We start from the raw sequence: 21,812 nt of genomic DNA, 5'->3' as shown, positions 1-21,812 counted from the left end.
GAGCGTGGCCCTCATGCCTACGAAACACCACAAACCCACAGTCAGGGGTCAACTTATGAGCCAACTTGCTATAAAATGAGTTGACTGCAGTTGAAAGTGAGCCATTGTAACTTTGACAGATAAGTGCTGCACGGCACTGTTCAAGCAGCAAGGGAATAATGGAGGCAGTGAAGAGGGCACAAGAAAAAGCAATTATTTTGTCCCTTTGAAAGTAAACAGCATGCAACATGGCCATGATGCAACTGCAGGAAACAAGAGGGTCACTGCATCACTGTGTTTCTACCCATCAAACCCACAGCACACCTTTAATCTCCTCAAGGTGTCTCTCAAAAGAAACAGACAAAGATAAATGAGGGGAAAATATGTGAAATGGAGGAGTGGCTCATACTGAGGAGAATGGAAGACACTGCAATGCAATGAACTTTTTATTTCAGCTTTTGAATTTGCCAGAGGTGGGAAGGTGAGATTCATGCACCGAGGGACACAAATTATTTATTTAGAGTTGATTACAGTCATTAATATGGAATGGGAGGGTAGAAGGAGACAGAGGGAGAGATAAATGAGTGGTGCTTGTCATCTACATTAATCAACCTGATCTCTGGAGTCAAGGGCTGTGGGATGGAGGGAAGATGAAATGGTAGGAGGTGCAGATGAAAAGACAGGTAAAGGTTGTGGCATGCAGCTCCACACATTCATATGCAGTTTAAAGGCCCAAACACAAGCGAAAAAACCTCTGTCAGCGTTAACACAATTAGTGATAGATTACTAGATATGGGCCTACTTACAATGAAAACACAAAAAATGTATTCGTTACACTACATTTCATTTATTTGAATTACCTTTCCCTGCCCTTTATACATTAACTAATCCATTACATGTTTTCTTTAAACATAACATGAACATATAAACACAATATCCTGGCAAACTGTAACCAAGAAAAGTATCATCCTAGTTGTTATACAACTGTGTGCATGTCAGTAAAACACATGGTGTTTTATAAAGGAGGGGGGGGGGGGGGGGGGGGGGGCAAAATCTGAGCTTATAATCAAAAGTCTGAAGTTTCAAACAACTCAGAGCTAATGTTATTCGTTGAAAAAATACAGTCTGATCTATTTATGAACTGATGTATAATTGCATAAAGAAGGAGGTGGGGATGTAAAGAGAGAACTATAGATTTCATGGTCACAGAGCAGCACATATTAAATGCATATAGCATGAGGAATCAAATATTAAACTGGAAGCAACGCATGCAAAGCTAAGGCCAACCTTTGGCAGCACATTAGAGACCACCAGCTTGCGTAGTGTATCTCACTTCGACACAGGTGACCTCCATGCTGCTGGACTCCCTTGTTACATGTAAGTCAGGTTTTTTGCAGTGCCCTGAAACTGTGTCTTGGGTTCAAGTACATGAGTAATATACTCAAGTGGCCTAAAGCAGGAATGCATTGCTGGCGCATTTAAAAAGCACAAATGTTGACTTCTGTGAACACGCTGTACTTTCGCCCAGTGCTGGTCTAGGCTCTGTATTTCAAGTGGGGAATAACTGCAGCTGAAGTGAATCAATTTGACATGAGCTGCAGTTGATGTGTAGTTCACGGTACACAACTACGAGGAACTACTGGAAGGAAGGTTGGAGGAACCATTGCATTACTTTGCTGGATCGTAACACTGACCAGCTAAGCTTAAAGGTTGAACTAGGCCTGAAAACAAACCGGGCTAGGATCAGACTTGTCGAGAGCGATGCAGAGTAACGTAAATTGAAATTATTTTATTTGACCTACTTTATATGAAAATAAGCCTTATTTACCAAAGTAAGCCTCACTAAATGGGTAAGCACAATATGATAGTCAGATGTTTTAAGTCAAATATAAATGGATACATTAATGGAAACAGTTGTAGGGCTGGCAACAAAGTTGAACTTTGAGGGCCAAGAGATGCAGATTTTAAAATGCCACTCGAAGGTCTCTCCATGGGCTCTCCATGAGGTCTCCATGAGGTCTCCATGAGGTCTCCATGAGGTCTCCATGAGGTCTCCATGGGATCAGAAAAACAATTCAGAGCCAGACAAAATGTTCCTTTGTGCCTCTCAAACCTTCAGGCAAGCCCCATTCCCCCACCCGATCACCTTATACTACATGACTAAGGAACAAGAAAACATTAACTTTCAGCACATGCATAGTAGAGAATCAGGAGTTTGTTCCCTTGTTGGAAGTTGAAGAACTTGTGGCCGAGGGTGTATCTGATCTTTCAGGCTTTGTAGTGACGTACATGCCTCTGTGAACATAATTACATTAATATCCTGAAGTTATGGCAAAAGCAAGCAGCGGGAGATAAAACATCTTGGATTTACATCTGAGTTAGTGAGCCTTGACAGACATTTTTATTAATTGACCTTTTACATTTGCAATAAAAGCCTCGTGTCAACTTACAGTACCTGCCAGTAGGCAGCGCGGTACTCACATGAAATGGCTTTTGCAGAGTACAGATGATGTCTGACTTAACTTACTACATGAATGTTCCTTGCACTCTTTTATTACCCTGCAACTTGCAATTACAAAGATTGATTTTACATATTCCAGTATTTGCAGTTATTGAAAGCGCCCCCTGGATATCAGCCGAGTGCATACAATGTAAAAGTAACACGGCAGTAGCGCCTACGGGGATGTGGTGGTGTTCAAAATTGAATGCGCGTCTGGAAGGGAGCTTGGGCATTCTATCCCTTTATCTAAAATGCACACAGTTATAAATGTTTGCTTTCCAAACATGCCTGAAGGAATACTGAGTCATTGCTGTGACCTTGGGGCAGATCCTTCAACCACGGTGCACTCTGAATTATTCATGCTTTTTCTTTTCACACAGACAATGCGAAAGAAGGAAATGCTAATCGACATTATTAGTGTGGCCCACAGAAGGAATTGTGTCAGCTTTGCACTATTATTGGTTGGAAATTGTAAACTGCTGTTCGTAAATACTAACATATAAGCTTTTTTATTTGCTTCTGGGCCAATTTGGTTGCTTTGGTTGTTTGGTTGCAAATTTAAGAATTACATAGGCAGAACACGACAACCTTTCTTACTTCCTGAAAATGTAATTTTGTGCAGATGTGAGGCTAGACAATAAGAAAGACTGACAGTACATTGTTGCTTTATGGCAAACCATTAAAGGGATGTTTGCTGCTATCCCTGCAATAAACACTCCATGCTCATAAAGACACATAAAGTCTTCCTCGTTGCCTGAAGGAGACGGTGTAATATTTGACTTGCGTCAACGAGCATGCATTTTTCTGATGTTTTAATGTCCTTTTATTCAACACAGAAAAAAGAAACAGATGGCTATTGCACGGTCGTATAACTCCTTCCAATGCATAAACAGTAAACATAATCTTGTAGCTTTTACAACGTTCATTCAAGACCTATTTAAATCAAAAGATAAAACATTTCCTAGTGCCCATAATGCTTACAGATACAGACGATGGACATAATAAAGAGATGCCTTACAATATAATGCAATCCAATAAAACAACACTACATATTATCACACCCAGATTTAATAATGCCTCTAGGACAAAGTCTAAATGGAAACCAAGCACTATGAACTGCTATATTCAGTTGCACTATAATTTCACATTTCTCTGTTATTTTGTCCGCGACTCGACTGGGTTTGTTAGATGAATAGAGTGTGTGAGATATCTTGAGTGCACTTCCAAAAATCGACACGAATCCAAATGAAAGTGGTTTGATTACGAACCTGCTTTGTTAAAAGAGGGGACGAATGAATGCTCAATACAAAGAAAATAATCACAACCTATGTAGATTCATGCCATACCAGCGTCAAAGAGAGCACTCTCATGCTGGAAATAGTAGATATGTCATTGTATCATTGTGTCCAACCACCAGCAAACAGTGTGAATGAAGCCTATAGTTCACTGGTGCAGGCGGATGACTTGATATGGTCCATTAAATCCATTCCTCATGGTAAACATACCCGCACATATGAACAAGCGTATCTGCCATAATGCAGCCAAAGCACAGACAATTAGCCTTTGAGCAATCATAAGGATAACTGACAACAATAGCAGTAAATCCATGCCTTTATTGAGTCCTTGGTGACCCCTTAAGTGTATCCCAGTTTGTTAATGCTCAGCTCTATGTATTTTTAATTGCCTCATTAAAACCATTGATTTGATCATAGAGAGGCAGAATAAAATGAGGTGCTGTCTGAACTCCGCTGATTGGATGAGGAAGGGAGATAAAATTAGACGACTTAGTATCTCTGTGTTCCTCCGCCAGCTAAATCAAGCCAGAGAGATCTCACTCTAGCTGAAAATGTGATCACTGCGAAATATGATTGTTATGTACATCATTTGTTTCTCAGTAGGGGATTTGCAAAGATGTAGATTCATAATTAGACTGCGTGTAATGGAACAATTGAATTTTATGGAAGTACTCACTCCGCACACTAATCAGAAAACAATTTTAGCCGACATTCAACTGTTTAACTGCTAGAGCCACGCCATGTTTCTGATGAGTGAAACAGAATAGGATTACACTCTGTATGGTCTTACATTTCCTCAGCTATGAATCCACAAATCCACCCATAAAGACTCTAACTACAACAACACATGAGCAGGGCAGTGCATTATTTAGCAAATTACGATACCAGTGCGAATAGCAGTACCCTGAAGTGACACCGATATCAACCGAGTACTGTCACCACCACTCCTCCCCATCCAACGGATTTTTACATAAATACCCAAATTACGTTTTTTTCCTGAAAAAATACTTCTGCACTGTATGCACTCAATTTATATCAGACCACACAGGCATGTGTAGTATGGCGCTTTGGTGGCATCTTGGCAATGCTGAACTGCCAACTCCATCAAATACAGCATGTTCGACTTACCATCATGGGTTGTACTGCTGGGGTATTGGGCCAAGCACACGTCACATTAAATCGCAGAACAATTGCGGTGATTGGCTGTGAGCAAAACAATACAAATAGTAATTTTTTTCCTAGATCTGGGTACAAAAAGGATTAAATGTGAGCATCTTTGAGTGGAGAAGTTTCGATACTATTGGTACTGGGTTAATTGTTTGGATACTTTAAAGGTATTGAGTACTGATTCCTAGCCGAACACATGACAGACCTTCTCTTGCTTCACCCCACTTTTACCACAAATTGTTAACCATCTATTACTCTGTACGGCCTTTGCCTTTCAGTCCCCTAATGCCGCTGCTTTGATAATACACTTTTTGAGCTACATCCGCCAAAATGAGGTACCTGATTCCACCCAGATAAAAAGGGACATAATTAGTGTAAGAAGGTAGAGATAATGAAGTGATGAATGCAAAGCCTGAGTATAGGAGAAGGTAACAAGGTCAGCGGGGAATTCATTGGTTTAATAAGAGATGAGGTCCATGCATGATTAAAAAAGGGGGAGTGGAAGGTAAAAAAAGACAAGAGAATAAAGAAAGAGAGGATAAGAAAGGGAGCGGAGGCAAAATATCAGGCAAAGGGCAAGAGAGAGACCGAGGGAAAGTGTGCGAGTGTGTTGAATGAAAGATGAAAAAGTGAGAGAGGGAAAGGTTGAGTGTTGAAAGTCACCTTTAAAGTTGGAGGTGTTGCTTTAAAAAACACACGTAGATGCACCCACAAGCACTTGTCCTCGCTCTTCCCAAAATACGTTTGGCTTCTGCGGCTACACTTAAAAAAATGTAATAAAAACTGTCCCCATTAAAATAACACACACAAGGGTAATGAGTGCCACCAGTACCTCTCCTGCTAGGGGAGAAAGAGCATTCATTATCAGCGCCGTGCACTTAGAAAAATGAAAAGTCAATAAGACAGCCAGAACACAAACACTCGCTCACACCGGCTGTAATGACTGCCAGCTTTGCCGAGAGACAGACACACACAGGTGAAGCGGCTGCGAATGGGAAACAAACAGTGACGAGTAAATGAGCTGACCAGTTTAAGTATTTATCAATATTTTGCTGTGGTATTCTGAGTGCACAACTTTTCTCATGTTTAAACATGAGTAAAGTTGTTCCAAAATACAAACTATCGTCACCTGTATAAAAAGGTTTTTCTTTGCTTTCTTTACCGTAAGTAAAAGCAGACATCTACTGCTTTACCAACAAACATTGAAGTGGATTCAGTGCTGCATGACACACATAGAATTAAATAATGCCACCATAGTTGTATTCTCTAGTGATTTATAACATCAGCTGTTAGTCCAACACATAGTTACAGTATATGTTGCAAAATGCAGCAGTTAGTGCTTTGTCGACTTTTATTTTATCAGTATTTTACTTTTTCTAAAAGTTTGCTCAGCCTATCATAAGTGTGAGGAAATTCCCTTTTCCTGTGAGGATGATAATCCCACAGCATGCTGCGTTTTCCTGCCCCTGCACCGCCTCTATTGCTGAGACATCATCGCCTAGGCGGGTGAAAGGGAATGCCTTCAACACCCCAAGTTCACTCATCATCTTTATGGTCAGCCATTCAGAAGACAAAGATGACAGGTTCTCACTCACATTAACGAGCTGACAGCCACGAAGAGCATTGAGAGGAAGAGAAGGGATGGGGGATGAGAGAGAGAGAGAGAGAGAGAGAGAGAGAGAGAGAGAGAGAGAGAGAGAGAGAGAGAGAGAGAGAGAGAGAGAAAGAAAAGGCCCAAGGCCAACACATGTAGGCTACCCAGACCCTCTCTGTTGACAGATGGGCCCTCAGGGGGACACGAGATAAATAGAGGACTGCATGTGTGTGTTCCTCTATCCATTTTAGAACATTCAGCTGAGTATGGAAAGGTGTGGCACACTCCCTAAAGAAGTCATTTTAATCACAAACGAGAGCTGGATTTCTGGCTATGAAGGAACCAAAAATCCCATCAGCAGGGTCTTATATTATTTTCCTTTTAGTCTGTCACACTGACAGGTCACTGAACGTTTACCGGCCAATACATTACTACTGAAATCAACCCTAATCCTTTCTAATTTGGGAATTGCTTTTTTGAATATAATATTTCCAAATATTAGGAGAACCTTAATGGTGGCAGGCGACCTGCAATTTTCACCTGCCACAGCCAACATTAACCCTACAGGTGGCAGGTGCAATTTTCGTTCCCTGTCCATCAGTTACCTTTTGAAGCTGTTATGTAGAGGAAATGTCAAGCACCTAACAAAGAAGAGCAATTAGGACCAATGTTCCCTCCAAGCCGATATTTTGGTGACCTATGTTTAATAATTTATACTCGCCAATAAATCATTTTGACCTCATGAAACACTTTAAAATTGTATCGTGACCCTTTTTTTTTGTTTTGTCCCGAGATGCAGAGCTTTTACCACACTGGGGTCTCACTCTCCTCCCTCCATTTATGTGCAGCTGAAATTACCTATTTTCACAATCCAATAGGTGATAAGGTGTCAGTACACCTGTGTCTAGGTATTCTATGTAAATGTATAGTCCAAACGCTTCACCTTTCCATACCGCTGACCGTGATCCTGTGCCTCTTGTACAAGCTACAGTACGAGCTGTTGCTCTACTGAGTTTCAGTGGTAAATACTAATGAGGGGTTTATTGAGGTGGAACTTGTGGTGAGTGTCTTGTGAGGAGAAATAACCGTCTTACTCTCAGGATTTCTGAGTATCCCCGTGAGGATACTGAAGACAGAGAGGGGAGGAGAGTGTGTGTGTGTGTGTGTTTGTTTGCGTGCGTGTTAAATGTGCTGCTGCGTCAGCACAGAGGCAACAGGAGGGAGCGGCAGCAGGAGACCAAGGGATTTCCGGAGCCCAGTAGAAGAAGCTCCTCAGGAAGATTCATTCTGTCCCATTCCATCCCATCAGACAGCCGCTGGGGTCTTTAGTGTGTGTGTGTGTGTGTGTGTGTGTGTGTGTGTGTGTGTGTGTGTGTGTGTGTGTGTGTCACAAAGTGGCTATTGATGGAACTCCTACTTGCTTGGCAGGTCTCCTCGTGTCTGGGGAATCTCCACCCAAAGTTGTGGATGATGTGTGAGAATGTGAGTGTGTGACAGATGGTAAGGATGTGTGTGTGTTTTGTATTTACTGTACGTGCGCATGAGTGTGACTCAAAGGGAATATCAGTAAGAAAATTCAATATTTATGTATTTATAACTTCAGCATGTGTCCAGTCACTATAGAGCATGACTCCGTGTCTGACTGCACACGAGAGATCACACACACAACACTCTTCATGTCGTCTTTTAGCAGCCTGATGTATACTGCTGCAGCTCTGCGCCTCTGCATTCTGTGCTGGCTGGTATGGGCACATCTCGTGCATGCCAGGCATACATAGGACTGCGGTGGATTGCATGCAGCGTGTAATTGCTGCTGATTTTAAATCGTTTGTCAGCCAGTTCACAGTTGACTCAATAGTTCCATATAAGGTTTCATGAGGAGCACGGCACGTCTCTGCGAGCTCTACAAACCATCTCTCTCTCTCTACGGGAGCTTTCCCACAATAGTATAAATTAGGCTGTCTAGGTAAAACAGACTTATTCTGCTGACGGCCAGATAGGCACTCAGACAACACATGAGCATTAAAGTGCTTCTCTTGGCGAGGAAAGCGGCTTTGGGGAGTTTTAACAGCAGGAAGTGAGCTGTCAGGGATTTCAAACCTTAGAAGAGTCAGAAAGGGAAAGGCTGTGTGTGCATATGAGGACACTAGAAGTGCCTGGCCAGCCTACAGGTGATGAATATCTTCATGTTGCGTTCACTTCAAACGAGAAAGACAGTGGAGAGGAGCCTTCTACCTGAAAATACCATTCACCTCACCTGTCAGGTTGTAAATGGTCCTTGGCGGTGATCTTCTATATCTGACACATCCTAAATTCCCAAAGAATTGATAGCTTAATTTCTAACAAAACCAGATGAACAAATTATTTTGCTCATTTTTTGATGGTAACGTATGACGATCAAGCATGTTTTCAAAACACGGTCCAAGGTCAGGTGATATGATGGATTTGTCATAGTTGATTTGAAGTCTTTTAGTTCTGTAACCACTCAATGAGTCAGGTAAGAAGCATATAAATAATTCCTAATATGCAAATGTTTTCAGTAACAAAGAAGGGAACGGCTGAAATACACTGAGAGGTTATTTGATGCATGTCGTGTTTAATTTCCAAATGCAACCACATATTCCAGTAGCCAGTCACACACTGGCAACGTTTTATGGCTCTACAAATCACATCTGAAAGTGTTTCTGACGGCATCAATAAGCAGCCAGATCTTTACAGCAGTTTCCTCCAAACCAGAGGAGAAGGATAACTAACCACTTGGTTTATTTTTAGAGGATGAATATGGCACAAGGGAGGGGGAAGTCATTGAAAAGACAACAGTGCCACAAAACATTACGAAGGTCTGCAAAAACCTCATGTCATGGGCTAACTCAAGCACTGGGCAGTTATGTGACAAGCACTTTTGTGCAAGATTAGAACAGCAAATAAACAGCAGGAATTCCCCAAAAAGTAGATATTTCATTGCAACTTACATCGCCAAGTGAAAGTGTGTAGTATGAAAAAGCTAATGAGAAGTCACATATACTGTTAACCACCTACATGCATCAACACACATGTTAGATTATTATCCCTGCACGTTGCATATCTTTGCTCAATACTTTTGCACAAAACCTGATAAATATGTTTGCTCATTCTGCCAAAAAAACTCACTTTAATAAACAGTTATATTGTACATGTCTGCTCTATGTTTATGTCCTTGACTTTTCCCGTAGTTAAACTGTGTTTTTATTTCCTCGTGACATGTTTAATGTCTGCACCAAACATCAGAGCAAATTCCTTAAAAGTGAATAACCTATTTTACAAAAAAGAAAAATGTCTGATTCTAATAACAGCACTCTCCGTTAACGTACCTCCCATGTGGCAAGCGATTGCAAGTCCACAGTTAGAATCACATTCAAAGGAGCTGTTGATGCTGTTTTCTTTGATTATCTGGGTACAGACAGGAATCCAATCGTAGAAGATGCACATTTTCCAATACCTCGACAGTCAAGAAAGAATGCGGGAGCAAGACATGAATGGTGAAAACTCACTCTGACTTACTGCTTTCCCAAACTACATGTAAAGTCCAGTCATATTGTGAGGGCGTTAATGACATGGCAGCATAGCTACTAAGAGGTCCATCCTGTGGCAAATGAAAGCCTAAAAAAAGTCTAACCCTGAGGGCATGTTCAGAGGCTACTGAACTTGTAATAAAAAGGTTTCAAAATAGACAATCCTAAATCCCAACAAGACTGGAACAAAGGTTCACAGTTAACTAACCTGCTCTGAACTCCAACCATTGCCATCATCATCTTGGGTCCTCTGTCACTAACCCTTTGTCTGTGCAACTCGCCTCACTTAGAGGCACCAAACGCCACCGCCATGGTTGTTGAAGAGAAACGCACTGCATATTCACAGTATGTTACCACTTGGTGGTATTATCAGTACATTTGTTGTTAATTTTACTGTTATGCAATCAGTGTGCAGCTTTAGGTTCCATTTCAACGAAAACTGAAACTTCAAAACTTCGCCAGAGGAATTCCTAAAGCTATACGGTGCACACATTTATTTATCTGATTAGTGAAACATCTTTTCATTCATGTTCTGAAACTTTTTTTTTTTTTCGTTATTGAGCCCGATAATAATGCGTCATGATACAAATGTTATACGTCTTCTCTAAAACACTGGCCCCTCACTAATCCAATGAGAGCTTGGAAAAATGATGTAGTTTAGAAAATTGCACGGCTGTCAGCCTCAGTGAGATACACGAACGGAAAAATATAGCATTTCGTTTGGTAAAGAGATGGAGGTAAAATGCATTTAGGAATTCAAGCACAAACAAAGCAATATAACTGACTGTCTGGGAGAAATGATGTGGTTTGGACGTTGTTTTTAAAGAAAACGTTTACTGCAGATGTAGTGTGTATGGACATGTCTTTGTATGGTGTGTGTGTGTGTGTGTGTGTCTGTCTTACCCACGGTTAGCTGACCGGTCAGTTGTCCCTGATCATTCCTAGCATTGACGGTCACATTTCTGTCTGACTGGAGGATCAATGGACTGTCCTAAAGAGAGAGGAAGAGGGACAAAGACGATTAAGACAACAGCAAGTAGTACATTCCTTACACTCTCGCAAACAAATGATTCACTTTTAGTCTCCATACCCACACACATGTTCTCTCTGCATTCTTTAGCCCCCCCTGCAGAGCCTTCCTCACCAATATGGCATTAACCTGTAAGTCCAATGCTGCCCTAGCCTGTGTCAACCTTCACAGTTCACACTTGACTCCCTCTCTTCTGACAGCCTGACATACTCTGAATCTAATTTGCATAATCTATTCAAGACAGCATCCTGCCTGTGAGTGTGTTTGCATGTTTCCAGTTGTGTGTGTGTGTGTGTGTGCGTGCGCACAATGACAATTATTCTCAACATAAATGAGCTAAATGCAAGTGTGACCCTGTCCTTGACCTCTCCCGCACGCTGCCCACATCGGTTTACATTCAGTGGACGCGTGTTGCAATGAATGCTAACCTCATGTCTGCCATTTTCACTGTCTCTCTCTCTCTCACCGTCCGCCACCTTCCTACCAATGAGCAAAATCGTCCTACTCACAGTCTTCACTAACTTTCCTTCCTGTTCTCCGTCGCTCTTTCATTCTATCTCCTACACCATTTTCTTTTTTATTCTCTTCCCCTTCTCTCACTCTCTCTTTTAAAATTGCTTATTTGTTTTGGCGGCGTGAAATTAATGGCTCACAGGTGACCCAATTTCTCTGTTGATTTCCCAAAATTAATATCTTGCTGCATTCTGTTCTGAATTCCAAATGAGAATTGTGTTAAAATTGGAAAGTCGTTGATCCGTTGAAATGAAAAAATCCTCTCTCTCTCTCTCTCTCTCTCTCTCTCTCTCGCTCTCTCTCTCTCTCTCTCTCTCTCTCTCTCTCGCTCTCTCTCTCTCTCAGGTCGAGACCAAATTCGTTGCATGTCACACCTGATTGTACTCTATTTTTGATGGTCCAGGGACTCGCACACAGAAAACATACACCAAAAGTATACACAGGGCTTGAGTACACACATATGCTCATTCCAGATGTGAACATCATAATGGGTCTACACGTTGCAGCGTATGTGCACGTACACACACACCACCGACTCAGGTACAGAGTGAGGTAACAAATTGGCCAGACAACAAATGTGCCCTCCACACGGTTTATTGTGCAGCGCATCTCTCGTCCGCTTCCCAGCGCATGTATGCTGGATGAATCTTTGTAAACGGAGCGTGTGATATGCTTCACTATATTATCTTTCCACTCTGTTAAAAGCGATGGGCGCTTTATAAAGCATGGCAGATGTAATGTTCGAATCATTCCAGCTCAACGGGCAGCGTGCATGAACAGGCCTGATCCCGTTCATTCAGAGCAGGACTCGGTCATTTAGAAACGCAACCATAGTTGGGAAATCTTATTGGATTAAGCACTCATATGCAAATACGTGGGGGAAAAAAAGGGCTGTAGATAATAGCTGCATATTAAACAGCTGCTAATGTCTGTTCACGAAGCATAACAAACAGTTGGACTGGTGGTGTTTAAGTGAAACGTAGGAGCACGGCACAATAATGGCGGTTATACCTGTACGCTACCAATAATGCCGACAGTTCAAACCACCAAGTGCAAAATCTAAATTTCATTCAGAACGGGCCGCATGTCGTCACACTAAACCGTTGAAGGGTGGACAGTGCGTGTGCTTGTTTACTCTCATGCTGGCACACTGTGCCGTGATGAAATCCACTCAGAGAATATTGTTGATAACTCGGGTCTAAAATCCATCATTCTCAAGTGTGCAGTCTTCACCATGAAGTGACACATACTCTAAATCAATCAAGAGGCACCGTGCACAAACGTGCTGGGTGCTACAGTGCGGCACTAGTTCAGGACTTGTTCACACAATTTAAAGAGTGGGCCGTAGACATCAGGCTCATCATATAATCCATCTGTACATCGGCAATATAGCGATACACATCTGTGAAAACTGACTTGGAATGCGCTGCTGCATATGAATACCTATTCAGCTCTTTTTCAGTAACATTAAAAGGTTCCTTTCTCGTCATCACAGCTCTGATCTTCTGTGAGGTTTGCATGATGTTTGACGGTGGTTTGATGTGTTCTCATTTTAATATTAGTTTGAAGTTCATCCTTTTGGAGTTATACTGAAAAAGGTTTTTTTTCCCCACTGCAGAATGGTACTGTAATTGTTTCATAACTCCTAGGCATGAATCAATCAGATGATGCATACATTTCAACATTGTTTGATGTCAGAAATCCAATTGGTGACGGAATAACACTCAAGTGTGTGTGTGTGTGTGCGTGTGCGGTGTGTGTGCATGTGGCGAAGGTTTGTGTCTGTTTTTTTTGTTGCTATTTGCATTAAATTGACAAATACTTTGTCATACCAGTTGCAGTCCACAGCTGCAGTCTTACACACACACACACACACACACACACACACACACACACACACACACACACACACACTCTTTTACTGACTGCCAACAAATCTTGCTGCGGCCAATTAGTGGCAGGCCTTACAATGATTTCAGATAAGTCCACCTCAGATAAGCCTCAACACATGAAAGCACCCTTCAGCATTTTCACATAATATAACACATCCCACATTTCGACATGAGGTAGCAATGTCTTTTGCATTATAGAAATATATTTCTAATTCAGTCTGCAGACAGAAATATCCTCGGGCAGCCACAGGAGACAGTTAATGCAAGATCATTCAGAAAATGCAAAGACAACGAAGAAAACAATCAAGGAATAACAATAAGTAACAGCAAAAATAATTTCAAACTATATTCAAATCACACAATATAAGTGATACTAATTGTTTTCATTATATTAGTAGTCCAAATTGTCTTTTGCAGAATCAAGTAGTAGAATGATTTAAGGCAGGGGTGTGCTCTAAAGGAACGAGTCAGCAACACGGGAAGACAAACGTGTTTACAGATGTTCGGAAAAGCAGAGCTTGAGAGAGAAGTTTAAACCACCCTGGCTCATTTCTCACCTTTGCACAGCTGTCCAATCACCATGCAGAGAAATTTAAGTGAAAAATTAAAATCCTTGGATATGTGGGATGCATTCGGTGAGAGCGGTGGTACTGGATGGATAATTGGAAACAAAGTCAAAACCCGGATTGGTGGGCACATGTAGCATTTCCTCACATGTGCCATCCATCATTTGTGATGTTTACTTTGCGCTCAGTTCACTTCTCCGTTTATCTCCCTCTCCTGCACGCTGCACTGTCCCTGCGGCGTTTGTTTTTAGACTCTCGCTCATAAATCTCCCCTCATCGGCAAAAATGTGCAGACAGGCACAAATAAATACACTAAAGGCACACGCATCGGGCTCTCTCCTGTGAGCCGACACAATGCACACCGCGGCACCATTAATTCAGTTAATAGTTTAATTCCACTTTGATTATCAATACAGGCAGAGAGCTGCCAGCCTGAGGTAGCCAGTGTAATTAGTCAGGTAATAATAAGCTGTGGACCGGTAGCTCATCATCACAGCCTCCAGTCCCCAGTACAGATGGGTCCTAATAACATCTTTCAGCTCACCTGTCTCACTACCTGTCTCACTAACTGACCGCCTGTCTGACTGTCAGCATAAACAGGTCTTGACTGAAGGTTCATAAGGGACATGATTGGTTATTTGTGTTTAGTCATCAGTCTAATAACAGCTTTCAGCTCTCTCGTCTGTCTCACTCGTCTCACTGTCTCACCGTCTCAACAGCAGTGTACTCGAGCCTCATACAAGATACATTTAGTTGATTGATCTTTGCCATCAGCCTAATAACTGCTTTTAGCTCAGCTGATTGTATGTCTGTGATTGCCTGTCTCTCTATCTAAAAGGCTCGGACATGCAGGAGATACTCTTAGCTCGTCAATTTAACAGAAAGCTTTCAGCTCTCCATCTCTGGTCTGTCTTATCCTCCTCCTGTCTCTCTGACTGTCCAAAGAGCCAGCACCTCTTCAGCCCATCTACCTGTCTGTCGGACACTCTGTCTGACTGTGGTTAGAGACACCTTTTCGCAGGTCAGGTCAAAAATGAAATATGTCACTGCAAAACTCTTTAATTTGATATGACATACTGGATTATTAACACCATGACGGAGCAACATAATCATTTATGAAAGTCAAATTTCAAATGTTTTCACATTGTCATGTGATGCATTATTATAGACATAAATCTCTGCAAGCTGATTTTTATACCGTGCACATGTGAAGAGGAACCACCGGCCACCTCAAAAGAAGGAAATCTAAACTTTTACACGGCAAAGATAGGCATGGACTTCAATTGAAGGCCGATGTTGTGATTCATTTTTTAAACTGGAGGCTTCTTGAGAGAGGATTAAAATCATTTCTGTCTTTCTGTGATAATCTGTTAAGAGTCATACAACTATAAATATTTGTCTGGTACTAGGAAGGAGCTGTGAACAATGGCAAGACAGAGATGATCGAGCGATAGTGATAAGAAATGTACAGAAAAGTGGTGAATGATTCAAAGAGTGTGTGTGTGTGGGGGGGGGGGGAGAAGACAGGGAAAGCTGTTCAAATTTATCAGTGAAGGCAAGCACACAGTTGATGGCCTTCGCTAAAACAGAATACCAAGTGCTCGCGGCGTCCCTGCATTTCTATTACGACTTTCATTTCGCTAATTGGCGAGGACTGTTAAATAAGTGATATGTTTGTTGGTGTGCCGTGCTAATTTGTTGTTTTCAGTCCCCGCGGCCATGTAACAACAGAAAATAGAGCCGGGTTTGCTCATAATCTAACTCTCTTAGTACTTAGATTTAATATGTTCAAGGGTCTTTGTGTGCTCTCAGGAGCCTTATCATCTATTTAACATGTCATCCGTGTCCTGTACAAGCCCTGTGTCAACAGTTTTGAGATCAATTACATCCATTTAAATCAGCTGGCATGGGACGGAGCCGGTCAAGTCATGTCAGATTTGTATGTGTCTGCATGTGTGTGTGTGTGTGTGTGTGTGAGTGTGTGAATTTGCATAATGCAAAATTTCAAGGCCCAAGCATAACATTGAAGGTCAGGACTTTCAGTAATTTACAGCAATAATTTTAGACCTCTATGTCAGAAACAATGAACACCATTCATGGTACGGCTTGATTAAATTGCTTCATATCAAGTACATTGATTTCTTCAAAGAATCATTTTAAATGGAGTTACATGGAGCTGGCAAATTAAATCATGCAATTAATACCATCATCAGCTTTGCATCAAAAATACAATTACTATTCCTTGATCAAACTGTCTAATATTTCTGTATAGAAAGTTATCTAAAATTGAGTTCATTTATCTTTTTGATCCACTACTTTTATTTTATCGGCTCATATCAAGGCAGCTGCTGGAAACCTTGGTTATTGCCCAATAACTGGTTAGAAAGGTGGGAGGCTCTGGCTGAGTTGTTGGAGACTTGACATTCAGATTGCTGACTAAAGAAAGCATGAGCTGAGATGGCTAATATTGGGGCCCATGTACCTCAGGGGCCCTCCAGGAATGCAGGCTTAGGTGTTGGCTTGCATCCTCTTGAGTCTCTTTTTATATTTAAGTGGTTCTGGTGGAGTATTCCTCTATGAACTCTTTTTGGTTCATTGGGATGAGTGATTATATAAATTAACTAGAAAGGCACTTGGAGAGCGCAGACCTCTGCCAAGGCTTTGGCCTAGAGCCTTAGAGCCTTGACTGTTTTCCTAATCCCGTTCCCTCCCGCAGTGTGTGTGTGTCTGCGCCCGCCCATGCAAGCAAACATTGTGACCATACATACACACCCTGCCTCGCACAACAGAATTCCCTACTGAAATATGATTTTTATAGTTTTTGCTCCCATTGTATTGATATTTGTGTTTTGGTAAAAACAAAGTAGCAGTTCAGGCAGAGAGTGGTACTGTGGCATGGGAGTCAAGTATGCCAGGGAGACACACTGACACTGACAACCTCTCAGCTTGACTTAATGTTAACTGAGACTCACCGGGAAAGTGGCTGCATGTGTCCATGACGATGTATGGAACGGCATGGCTGCTAATTCTCTCGAACGGGTGCACTTATTTGCCTGTTTTGCGCACACACTGCAGCTGACTGTAAATGATGGATTTAATCTGTTTGTGCATTGGGCTATCATTGCAGCTGGGCGGCTTGTTAGGCACTTCAACCACAGCACTCTTGCATGCAAGGCACTATGTTGCGGTTATTGATTGGTTAACGAGGGTCAGCTATCGCTCAGAAAACAAATTCAATATGCATCTCTAGTTACCAATGAAAATCCTAAACCTAAACAAAGACCTAAACGAAAGGAGGAAAGAGTAGCACTGCAGAAAGAACTAACTATCAGAAACTCTAATAATCGGGGTATTTTCTTGTAGGCTTGCAACAAGGTTTTTTAAATTCCTAAACATCTGAGATAATCAGAGGTGTGACAGGTGTATTAAAGCATATCCACATCCACACTGACAGATGTCAGTTATACGCAGTAGTTTCAGTTAAACAGGTATCTAAAAATTAATTCAGACCGCCAACTGTGCTCTGCATAAGACACAACACAGTGTTACAAGAGCTGCGTCTGTTGCCTTTAAAAAACAGATTCAGTGGAAAGCCAGCCCCGTAAAACACAAAAACATTTTTTTGTGAATACATCATGTCGGCAAAGAACTAATACTGTGTTTTGTATATTTGAGTATCTTGCTTTTGTATGAGGACACAGTTTTTTTGTTTGTTTGTTTTATCTCCAAGCAAGCATTCATCGGCTTGTTTGTGTGTGCAGCGTGTGCAGTGTGCATTTCTGCCGACACATACCGGTGCTTTTTATATTTACATATACAGCAGCGTAAGCTTCTATTTCACCACAACAAGCACAGGTGTGTGCTATTTGCAAGTCTCCAGACACAAACAAAAAACAATTGAAACCATTAATCCAGCTCTCCAGCTAGATGAGGTATAATTTGCTGCCTTTTGACACACTACAGGTGATCTCTCCATGACTCAGCTGAGGATTCATTGAGTGGTACTGCGTTATTGTAAAATCATGCAGAAATATGCAATTTTACAAATATTACTTTCCTAATCCAACAGCATTTACAAAACTAGAATTACCCCTTTGCGGTTGCATGCCTCTACCAACAACTCATATAGCAGTTTGCATCTATATCTTTCCAAAACGCCATCGCATCATATTATCCTATGAGACTATTTTGTTACATCGTCAAAATAAGCATATGAATTGCTGAGTTTAAACATGTTTTGTGAGGTCACAGGGACCTTTGACACACCAAATTGCAATCAGATCAAAGTGGACATTTATGCAAAGTTTGAAAAATTTCACTCAAGACGCTCCGTTCACGAGAATGGACAGGAAGTTACAGACCCAAAAACATGATGCCTCCGGCCGTGGCTGTCGCATGCACAAAGGCATCAAAAGGCAGTTGTAAAATGCTGCCTTTGTTCCCATTCCTGAAAAGTTTACTGAGTAGACAAATCTATTTAATGGGTGTTCGAGGAGCTTTTTCCGGGGTTACAGGCTCCACTGTGCCGCCAAGCCCCATTGCTCCTTCTGCCAGACTGCAGACAGATTTGTTCTTTACTAAAGGGGGAAAAAGTGGAAATAGATACAAAAACGTAGAAAGGTTGAGAGACGTGGGTGGCGGGCTTGGGGTAAAAAAGAAAAAGGTTGAGTAAAGGGAGGAATAGGGGTACAGAAAGAGAGAGTTGGAGGGAGGGAAAGAGAAGCAGAGGTAAGCAGGGACCTCCCAGAGCGTCAGGGTTGCAGAGTGATAAATCTTATAACGAGGAGAGAGGGAAAAAAAAGGAGGGGGAGCAAGATAGAGATGCAAGGGAGAGGAGGGTAAACCGCAGAACATTTGTTTTAGAGATAGACACACCAAATAAATCTATAAACAGAAGCCGCTACGTCAGCCCTCTACTTTCTGCTTCTCCACGATAATGTATGGTGCTTAAGGGACCAGTCAACAGAGTCACACAGCTCCAGAGAAAGATGCCAGCTGGAAAGAAATACTAGGTGAGACTCACGTTAGACGAACCACCTTTCTTATATCGCACCACTAATTGGAGGTTATTTATGTCCAATGTTTATTACTATTCATAATTCAGTTTGCCTTGGAAAATAAACAGATATATTTCCAAAACATATACAGTATACGTTTTCCTATGTGCACCAGTAAGCCTCTAAATCTGGGATTTGTGCGTGGTAGCCAGGGGCCGGCTGCTCTCACCAAATGATTTGACTTGGCTGCCTTGCTTGTTCCAACATCTACATGATTTCTGAATAAATCTAACTGTAAGTACATTAATGTGATTCTTTAAATGCATCATTTTTGCTGTAGCCTCTAGAACAAGTGCTTAGAGTTGCTACCTAGGCATTTATTATTCCAGAGATTTGCAAAAAAAGTATCCTGCAAGTGATGTTTTACAAATAATACCTTCCTACCTGAGGGCTTAGAGATAAAATGCATCCGAGGGATTTTTACATAACATCTCAGATAAGGGCTCAGGAAAACGTTTTCATATAATGGTCTTAAGCACACAACCTGAGGATACTGTTAGTCCTGTTTTAGTCAAATATTTCTTGTGGAAGTTTTTTTGCCGAGGCTGAACACAATCTTTCAGTACAAGAGACGATAAGAAACAGTAGACAAACTAGAATGACCGCCTCATGCTCCTTGTCTGGGCAACATGTCATCACTTCATCATCTTATCCTATTAGACATCTGTGTGAAATGTTTGAGCATGCTTTGGTTGAATGTAGGTAAACAGTCTGTGTGGAGAGCAAAGAGGCGGAACACACTGGCCAAAATGCAATGTCAGAACCAACCGGCTATTGTCTGAAATTACTTCGCTTTTTATACGGTTTAAAATTCGCTTGTGAACTGGCTATTTGTGAAGCAATCCGGTCGTACACGTTGTCTCTCAACTCCACTCTCCCACCTTTAGTTGCTAATCAGACTTTAAACAACGAGCAGCGAAGTCTTGGCCCGAAAGGTAAGTCTTGGTCTTGGCTACACCTAGACCCCAGAGATATCACCCAAGGAGTAAGAAGAAGTTAGGGTATATTTAGATAACCTTAAAAAAATATAAGGATATTAATGATATAATCCTAAATATCTAGCAATTTAAAAACAACTTGGGTTTTTAAGAATATTTCCAGAGCAAAGTATAAGTATACGAACCTTGATAAATTAAATGGTCTCATTCTGTTAAGGGGTGTGAGGTGGGGGGTAAAGGTTTGACAAGTCCCCAGTTCATAACAGAGTTCAAGCACAACACATTCACATTTTCAAGTAGTTTTTATGGGCAGTTTCGCAACCATAAGTACACCCCCGAAGACATGAGGTTAGCGTGCACGCTTTATGCAGAAAGGCTCCAGCTGACAAGCAGACTAACTGACTTTAGCACTTCTTGATGTGAGGTAATGGTGCTCCCCACTGAGCCTCTGACACACCAATAAACATATAATATTAAAACATATTCAGTAACGTCATTATTATTTTAATATATCAGTATAAATCCACTCCATGAACATCATGCGTCTATGTCTGCTTTAAACTTGCAAAGAGAAATCAATGGCAAAGAAGCAGTGAGGTGCTGAATCAGGATCCTGCACTGAGGGACTATACAGTAGAAACCAGCAGAACTAATCCATGTTGTAAAATGCAGGCATGTACGCTCAAACACAAGCTACTGCACCCACTAGCCTTCAGAGCACATACATGGTCACACTCAAGGTTATCATGCAACATCCTAAGTATGCCGCCTGTGTTCAAACAGGAATTTCATTTAAGCACACACACATGCAGAGCTACCGCATCAACATGGAGGAACGGCAATGGCCACATCATGGCAACATTTGTCTCCAGAGGCACATTTGTTGTGTCCTGTGGCATGGTTGACGAGAGGAGAGGAGACAAGATAAGTGGAGAGGACGGAGGAGGAGAGCATGGCGGAGCAGATAAAGTTGCAATGCTCCATTTGCCATGAAATATTCCCCCGTGGTACAAATACTTGAGGTGAAAGAGGAATAAGTTAACTCTGGAGAAGTTTGTGTGTATGTGTGAAAGAGAGAGTTTGTGTGTTTATGAGTGTGTAAGGAGACATAAAGGAAGTGTGCAAATGTGACAAACGTTGACCTTGTTCACCTGCATGTGTCTAAATGTATATGTGTGTATTTACTTACACCTGCCCATGCACACATGCCTTGCTGCTAATAGATTATTGATCAGGTTCAGTTTCTGAGACCTGTACTGGCTGACGTACGCACACACACACAGACACACACACTGACTTGCAGTCTCATAATTACTTTTTGAAGACAAGCTTTGACAACTACTCCTTCAATTATTTTTCTTTCTTTCTTTGTTCACTCATCACTCTAACATGACTGGTGCTGTGTTGCTGTCGTTGACACATCGGCTTTCAGGCTGATGCTGCAGACTCCAAATAGAAATCTTTGGAATGATATTGTGTCTTTCAAAATGAATTTAAAATCTGATACATCTTTATATGTGTTTTATTGCTCTGGCATCCCTCTTTCTTCCTGTAGTTTCCTTGCTGTCTCTTCTCCGTCCAATTCCCCCGGGGATTATGACGGATCCTTTTCCATTTGTACTGAAGTCAGGCGTATATGGGTGCTAGTGTGTGCGCATATCCCTGCCTTTCCTTGAATGGGCTATACAGAATCTTTAACCTTGTCACCTTTACAGAGTCAGGACAATCCA

At 41.6% G+C, this 21,812-nt stretch overlaps 1 protein-coding gene across 2 annotated transcripts in view; it reads right to left on the bottom strand.

Annotated features, from left to right (window-relative positions):
- sgcz (sarcoglycan zeta) overlaps positions 1-21,812 on the bottom strand; it is a 121,767-nt gene that overhangs the window by 47,701 nt on the left and 52,254 nt on the right. For both annotated transcript variants that reach the window (XM_076090757.1, XM_076090758.1), the window contains exon 3: positions 10,990-11,077. In XM_076090757.1, the coding sequence (XP_075946872.1) occupies positions 10,990-11,077 (88 nt within the window). The remainder of the gene's footprint in view (positions 1-10,989; positions 11,078-21,812) is intronic.

Source organism: Anarhichas minor, unplaced genomic scaffold (assembly GCF_050575085.1).
Source record: "Anarhichas minor isolate MPS153535 unplaced genomic scaffold, ASM5057508v1 ptg000012l, whole genome shotgun sequence".
In the NCBI taxonomy this organism is placed as follows: Eukaryota; Metazoa; Chordata; class Actinopteri; order Perciformes; family Anarhichadidae; genus Anarhichas; species Anarhichas minor.
Note: the sequence above shows the minus strand (reverse complement) of the source record. Positions and strands in the feature narration are given on the sequence as shown.